The 8,186-nt window shown below is 51.9% G+C and overlaps 1 protein-coding gene across 1 annotated transcript; it reads right to left on the bottom strand.

Moving 5' to 3' along the window:
- Positions 1 to 545: 545 nt before the first annotated feature.
- Positions 546 to 3,367, bottom strand: LOC135460656 (zinc finger protein 586-like). Its single transcript, XM_064737562.1, has 3 exons — positions 3,287 to 3,367; positions 1,403 to 1,484; positions 546 to 1,216 (listed from the first exon to the last, which is right to left on the bottom strand). The coding sequence occupies exons 2-3, from the start codon at positions 1,455 to 1,457 to the stop codon at positions 546 to 548; spliced, it is 726 nt and encodes a 241-aa protein (XP_064593632.1). The 5' UTR covers positions 1,458 to 1,484; positions 3,287 to 3,367.
- Between the last annotated feature and the right edge of the window lie 4,819 nt (positions 3,368 to 8,186).

Raw genomic sequence — 8,186 nt, forward strand, 5'->3', positions numbered from 1 at the left:
CCCCATTTCCCACCTCCCAAACCCCATCCCACCCATCCTGCCCCACCTAATGCCCATGTCAAGCCTCCTGATTTGAAGGTCACTTTGCTCAATCCCCTTCCAACCCCATTCCACACCAAAGAGCTGTGGAATCCAGGAATTTTGGGGTGGGATTGAGTAGTTTTCAGTGGCATTGAGGTGACAGATTGAACCCTCTTGTCTCTTTCAGTGCCAAGAAAGGGAAACAAGTACATCAAATACCCCCAAATTCTCCCAATTATCTCCTTGAATCCCAGATTGCCCTGAAACACAAGTAAAAAGTGAGGCTTTAGATGCCATTGATGAATTTATTGAGTTTTACCCCAATTTCCTCTGTTTTAAAGGGATGAAGATGAATCCAAAGAAAATTAGGGTCAAAACAAAAGAATATCCAGCCGCCTTCCCAATGCAGATCACAAGGAATGTGGGTCACCAGGGTTCTGACCATTGTGGGTCCTCCCATGGGGGATGAAGCTGGAGCAGTGCATGAAGCTCTTTCTGCAGTTGGAGCACTCGCAGAGCTGCCCTTACCGGTGCCTCCGTTGGTGTTGAGTAAAGAATGAGCAGTCTGAGAAGCTCTTCCCACACTGGCGACACTCGTAGGGCCTCTCCCCAGTGTGGATGCGCCGGTGGGTGATGAGGGTGGAGTTGTGCCTGAAGCCCATCCCGCAGTCGGGGCAGCAGAAGGGCCTCTCCTCGGTGTGAATGCGCTCATGTACAAGGAGGTGGGTGCTGGTGTGAAACCTCTTCTGACACTTGGGACACTCGTAGGGCCTCTCCCCAGTGTGGAACCTCTGGTGGACAACCAGGTCAGACCTGTGGCTGAAGTTCATCCCACATTCCAAGCACTCGTACGGCCGTTCCCCAGTGTGGATCCTCTGGTGGCAGATCAGGTTGAATCTCTTCCTGAAGCTCTTCCCACACTCCAAGCACTCATAGGGCCTCTCGCTGGCATGAAGCTGCTCATGGGCCACCAGCTCTGAGCTCTGGCTGAAGCTCTGTCCACCTTCCTGGTTCAGGGTGGGTCTTTCCTCCTCAGAGCACCCTGGGCTGGGTTTGCAGCCCCTCCTTGTGCGGGATTGCCGGGGCTTTTCCTCCCCATTGGGTTCCTGCACTGTGGAGTCACTCAAAGCGGCCTCTTCCATGAGGTTCTGCTGTGGGGATTTTTCCTCCCTGGTCTCCATCCTCAGCTCCTTCTCTGGGGGAGGAAGAACAAGGAGAGGATGGGATTTGCCTCCATGCCACCCAAAAGGGGAAGGAGATCCCCCCAGTGCATCCCCAGCAGGATGGGGTTGACAGCAGGGTTGTCCAGCAGCCGGGGGCTGTGCTGGGCTGGGGAATGGAGCAGGAGAGAGGGGGAAAGGGGCACTGACTTCCTCCTCACCTGCCTGGGTGTCCCGGGGCATCTTCCTCTTCCTCCAAGCCTTCTCCTCCTCCATATTGCCAAGGTTTGGGAATGGGAAATCCTGGGGTTTGGGGAAAAACAAGGTGCGAATGCCTTGGGTTGGGGATTCCTCCCACCCAAGTCCATCACTTGAAGTCATCTGGTGTCCATAAAAACCTTCAAAAATCAAGAGTGAATCAAAAAAAGCCACCAGGATTTTCCCATTTCCAGTCTCTGGGGTTCTGGTGGTCCCCTGTCTCAGGGCTGTTGGAGATCCCATGGGCACTGGGGATCTCCCCTCTCCAGGGTCCTGCTTAGGGATGCTGGGGGGTTTTGGGGTCCCCTTCTCCAGCCTCACCCCAGTCCTGTCACTAGGGGCTCTCCCCTCTTCCCACCACCCTGTCCTGGTTTAGGGCAAATTTGGGAGAAAATCTCCAAAAGCGTTTCCTCTAGAAAGCAGATTCAAGCGGCCCCTCCTCCAACCAGATTGAGAAAATATTTCCATGGAGAAAAGGGGAAAAAACCTGTTTATTTAACAGGCAAAGCATTCACCAGCACAAAAAAATGAACAATATGAAACCATAAAATCTCTTGCCGCTCCAAAAGAGGTGACAAACTCAGAAAAATCCCCTCTGTGGGCTGTAGCTTGGATCACTCAGTCTCTTATCAGTCTCTTATCAGTCTGTTAACGGCCCCTCCAGCACTGGAGCTGCCGCGGCCCAGGCTCAGCCTGGTGGGCCACAGGTGTGAGCTGCCAGTGGTGTTCTGGGTGTTCAGTCCAGAGCAGGTTTAAACAGCTCCAAAGAAAAAGAAAAACCACAGTTGGAGGAACTTCTCTGCCTCAGCAAGCTAAAACTAACTAAAAGCAAAGGAGAGCTCTGTCCTGCTGTCTGTCCAACTGCAGACAACTGATACCTTAGGTTTTAAATTTTTGCATTCTGTTTTGATGTGCAGCTTTTAGTTTTATATTAAGTGTTAATGGGATCTTTTCACAGGGTGGTGAAGACACAACAATCCTGTTCTAGCTGGAGACTCAAGGACAATCTCTTAAAACTTCAGGCCCAAAGCATAAACAATGTGAAAAGAGGACAGCAGGCATGCAAGCAAGGAAGATGTAACTTCATCATTTGAAACTATTAATTGAGCAGATAACTTCTATATACAAATGGACTAAAACTTGTTTAAATGTGAGATCTCATGACCAAGCCCTCTTTTGCTCCCATCTTGGAGCCATCCAGGCAGAACCACAGCTATGGCTCCTCTGCTGCCAGGGTGTGGCCTTTAAAGGCACTTCAATAAAAATCAACTTTATTCCTCTTAACTCCATGTGGCCTCTGTTCCAGCTCCTTAAGGCATCACAACAGTCCAGGACCCGGAATGTGGAGGAGTGAGTGCAGCGTATGAAAACAAACTACTGCTCTTCCTCCTCCCCTTCGCCCTCAGAACCAGCATTAAAGGTGTAGAACTCATTTCTGGGCTAAACAGACCGATGGGGTACGAGCATCATAAAGTCACCCCAGGACACCCCTGTCAGGGTCAGGGGGTCCCGTCCCCGCCTCATCTCCGGGCTGCCGGGGGTCCCCCAGCTCCGGTATCGCCCCTTCCCCTCTCCCTGCCCCGGGGGTCCCCCGTTCCACAGCCCCAGCTCTCAAAGGGATCCCCAAAACCAATGTCCCACCCCGTCGGTACCGGGCCATCCCCACGTGGACCCCCCGGGACCCTCCCGAGGGGCGATCGCGGCTCCTCTCCCCCGGAAAAGCTCCTCTGAGGGAGCCCGGAGATATCCGGGGGTCGAGTCCGGCATCTGCCGGCTCGAACCCTCTCCAAAAAATCCTCCCGGAGACCCCTGGCTGGAGCCGAGGCGAGCTCGGCCTCCGCCCTCACCTGCGGCTCGGGGCTGGGGGCGATGCTCCCGGGGCAGGGGGTGCTGCAGGCTCGGCGCGCGGGCGCTGCGAGCGCCGCGATTCTCCCGCTCCCGCTGCTGCTCCTCCTGTCCCTCCCCTTCCTCCCGCATTTCCTTCGCTCCCAGCCCGGACCCCCCTTTCCCACCGCTCTGCCCCGCGGCCCCGCAGCACCGGCTGCTGGGTGGGGGAGCCCCCGATCGGCCCCAGGGCTGGGCAGGGGGCCCGGGGACCCCCCCGGGGCGGATCCGTCCCCCCGGCCCGAGCCCCGAATTCCGCTCCGGGGCCGCCGGGCTCTGCGGGTCCGCCTGGCAACCGGCGAGTCATCGGCGGGAAAAGCTCTGGTTGGCAGGAAATTGTTCAGCGCGTCATCTGATTGGCTGAAATTGTAAAGGCGCTGCGCCCTGCGAGTGTCCCCGGGAGGTACACGGTCTTGGGCCGGAGCCTTTTCATATTTCTTTCTCTCTGAGAACATTTCTGATTTATTTCTCTCCCTCACTCCTTTCCATTTCTTGTTCAGTACAATCCAAGTTCGAGCAGATCCGCAGGTTGCGTTCCCATGGTCTCATTTGCACCTTCGCTCAGGTGTGAGAAGGTCAGAGCCCCCCCCAGCCCGAGCACCCTCAGGGGTGAGAGGGACACAGAGCCCTGGTCCCCAGCCCTGCACAGGCATTGCCTGAGGCCAGAGGGATGGAGACCCCCCAAGCATCCCCAGGGTGAAGGGACAGAGACCCCTGAGCATCCCCTGGGCTGAGAGGGACAGAGACTGCCCTGAGACAGAGTAGGGATCCATCCTGAATTAGGTGAAGTGTCTAACAACGGTGAAAAGTCTGTGAGGCCAAAGCTGAAGGAAAAGCTCGCATGCCGAGACAGCAAGGAGACAGAGAAAGAAAAACAGAAAAGACCACGAGGTCAATTTGCCCCGACCTAGAAATTCCTTTGATAAAGAAGAACTGGTGCTAAGTGTCATGCGGGATGAATATGTATGAATTTATTGTGAAACTGTATGCATATGCATTTGGAAGGGGGATAAAAGGAGGTCTGAAATTTTCAGGGGTACACATGCCTTTAGAGGAGAATTTTCTCCGTGTGCGCCCGGTGCCGTAAATAAACATACCGAGCTTTACCACTTTTATAAAGTTGTGAGGTTTCTTCTTTTCTCCGCAAAACAGCCCCGAGCACCCCCTGGCACAGGGGTGAGAGGGAGGGAGACCCCCCAGGCATTCCCTAGGGTGAGAATGATGGAGACCCCCTGGGAATGGCCTGGGGGTACAGGGACAGGGACAACTCCTCCAGCCCCTCCCAAGCATTCCCAGGGTATGAGGTACAGAGACCTCTCGAGCAGCCACTGACCACTTTGTTATAAATGAGAAGCTTGACTAGGCCAATATTCAAGCAGCAATCAATTTACTAATTAATATGGTAAAGCATGAGCAATACAGCGCTGGGTACGGTGGGGGAAGTTTTCCCTCCAACTGCACACTGATAATTGAGGGTTACAGGTATTTATAGGGGTATTCATCAGCTTTCTTAGCAGTTTCTATTCCCAATTTTTACATGCCAATTCTATACCTATTGTGAATTAATTTTTCTCAGGATGTATCCCAGAAAGGAGTATCCCCAGATTGTGATGGTTCGGTTTCCGAAAGAAGGAAGAAATCTCCCAGACGGTGTGGTCCAGATTCCAGATGTGGGTCCACCTTTTAATTGCAAGGACTATAAATCTCATAACAGTGATGTCCAGCTACACTTGGTCGAAACCATAAATCCTTGAGTTGATGTTCATCTTCCTTTCTCATGCTGCTTTTCACAGTTTTGTTAAGGTGTGAGATAAGCATGTTTCCTTTTATATATTCTAAAGCTATAGTTTCAAAGATCCTTACTACAAGCAGAATTCTCAAATTATACTTCAAAAGGGTTTTGTTACTGCAAAACTCTTTAAGGCTTATCTACAAGCAGAAAGTTTCAGTCAAAAAGCAATATCCTAAAAGCATTAATTCAAATGCTCCTATATCACTTTAGATATATCAAGGATAATTACGAACAAAAGTTAGGTTCAAAGGCCTTCTTCCAAGCTTTGCTTTCCTCAGTAATTATTAGAATTCATCTTTATACCTGTCCCATGGTCGGTTTCCACACAAATTACCATCACAAATACCACATTGCCTGTATGTACCTGACATGAAACACAGCTTTGTATTTCACAGGGGGGCACAGGGATGGCTCCTGTGAGAAGCTGCTGGAAGCTTCCACCATGTCTGGCACAGCCAATTCCTGGTGGCTTCAAAGATGGACCTGCTGCTGGCAAAGGCTGGGCCAGTTACAAATGGTGGCAATGCCTCTGTGATACCAGATTGAAAAAGAAATCAAAATAGAGATTGTGGTGCAGTTTAAACTCCAGTCAGAGGAGAGCAGAGGGAGAACGTGTGAGAAGAACAACTCTGCAGACATCAAGGTCAGTGCAGAAGGAGGGGCAGGAGGTGCTCCAGGCCCTGGAGACCCAGGCACCCTGTAGGAGAGCCATGGAGAGAGGAGCCCTGCTCCCAGGCTGCAGCAGCCTGTCCCTGCAGGAATGCACCCCTGGAAGAGTGACCCATGCTGCAGCTGTTTGGGAAGGACTGTTGTCCCTGGCAAGGACTCACACTGCAGCAGTTTGCAGAGGGCTGTTGCCCCTGAAATGGACTCACATGGGAGAAGCTCCTGCAGAACTGTCTACCTTCAGAGGGACCCACGGTGCAGCAGATGAACCACTCCTCTCCCTGAGCAGGGGCAGAAGCCATGGGTGATGAACTGACCATAACCTCCATTCCCTGTCTCCCTGCACTGCTGGGGTAGGAGGTAGAGCTGGAAGGAGGGAGGTGAGTGGCTTATTTTATTTCCCCTTTTCCTGCTCTTTGTTAGTAATAACTGAATTTCATATCTCTAAGCTAAGTCTGTTTTTCCCAGGACAGTATTTGATGACTGATCTTGCCCAGTCCTTATCCCAACCCATGAACCCTTTATTAAATTCTCTTTGTCCAGCTGCAGAGGGGAGTGAGTGAGCAGCCCACATGGATGCCTGGCATTTGGCCTGGGTCAACCCACGACACCTTGGGACCACAGGGTCACAATGGACCCTTGGCTTTATGGGATCTCATTGGTTCCATCAGGCCCTGCAGGGCCACTTAATTCAAGAAGGCCTCAAAGTTTCCCAGTGGTCTCCAGGATTCCATGAGGCCCTGCAATGTCAAAATGGATCTTTGGATCCCTGGGGGCCCACAGTGTCACAATGGACTCTTTTCGTCCTACAGCTTCACAATGGCCCCTGGGTTTCATGTGTCCTGCACTGTTCCATGAATCCTTAGTTCCATGTGTCCTGTAGGGTCACAATGGTCTCCTTGGTTTCATGGTGCCACACTTGCCATCATTTCCATGGTATCACAACTGCCCTTGGATCCCAAGAGGCCCCAGAGTGTGACAACGGCCCTTTGCTTCCATGACAACCTGTAGTGTCACAATGGTGCCCATGATTCCATCAAGCCTTGCAGTGACACCATGGACAGTTGGTTCAGTGACACTTCACAATGTCACCATGGCCCCTTGGTTCAACAGAGCCCCACTGTGTCACTGTGGTCCCTTTGGTTCCAAGGCTCAGAAGTGCCAGAATGACCCTTTGGTTCCATCAGGCCTTGAAGTTTCAAAATGGTCTCCATGGTTTCATGAGTACCCCACCCCGTGTCACAAGAGACTCTTGGTTCCCTGAAGTTCTTCAGTGTCACAATATGCCCTTGGTTTCATGAGGTTTGGTAGAGTCCCAATTGACTCCTTGGTTCCATGAAGCCCTGCTGTGTCACAATGCCCATGGTTCCCTGAGTGTCCATGGTGTCACCACAGTCTCCTTGGATCCCCAGTATCACCACGGTCTCCTTGGATCCCCACTATCACCATGGTCTCCATGGATCCCCACTATCACCACGGTCTCCCTGGATCCGCAGTGTCACCACGGTCTCCATCGATCCCCAGTATCACCATGGTCTCCTTGCTACCATCCAGGCCTTGTAACAAGAGACAGGGAGCCATTTTGTGCCTTAGATGAAAGGCTGCAGAACTCATGGTTGTGAGGCTGTGTCACTGACAAGAAACAAAAACCACCTTAATCTGAACAACAAATATAATCTCAAGTACCTTCAATCCCAGCCTCGACAGAGGTAGAAAATACAAACAGAGATTCCGCAGTAAATGAAAAACAGGGACCATATTTGGAATGCAGCCAAATGCATTCAAGTGCATTTGAATGCACTCGCTATGATGGGGAGGTGATGATCCCCTATTCCAAGAGTGAACTTAGGAAGGGCTGACTACTGAAGGAACTACACAGAACCACAATATAAGAAAAGCAGGTGGCAAAGGTAATTCTGGCATAGGGAGACCAGAAAGCAAGAGCAGATGAACCAGTGCAGTCGCCACCAAGAAGATCAAGTTCACACACTGTGGGCAGCAACCCCATCAGGCCGTGTCACCATCCCCTGGTACAAGGGGGATCACGATGGTTCATTTCACTGATCTCAGGGTGCAAAGACACACAGCAGGGGACTTTCAGTATTAACCAAAACAAATGCACCTTTTATTGAGTGCCCACAGCAGATGCAGCAGAAGGATTAGAATGGGGATAAAGGATAGAGAGACAGAGAAAAGGAAGGGGGGAATAGCTGCCGACAGAGGGATCCTCGTGGTCCAGCCAACAGTTCCGTCTGGTCATGTCGGGGAGAGTCTCAAAGTCTTTGGTTAACTCAGGGCTCTATTATAATCTGCCGCCAGGAGGGGAGCAGGACGGCACATGGAGGGCACAGTGGAGAATAAATCCATTGGGAACAGGCACAGACAGTCCAGTTCTGAACAGCACA

The sequence above is a fragment of the Zonotrichia leucophrys genome, unplaced genomic scaffold (genome assembly GCF_028769735.1).
Source record: "Zonotrichia leucophrys gambelii isolate GWCS_2022_RI unplaced genomic scaffold, RI_Zleu_2.0 Scaffold_77_214274, whole genome shotgun sequence".
NCBI classification, from domain to species: domain Eukaryota; kingdom Metazoa; phylum Chordata; class Aves; order Passeriformes; family Passerellidae; genus Zonotrichia; species Zonotrichia leucophrys.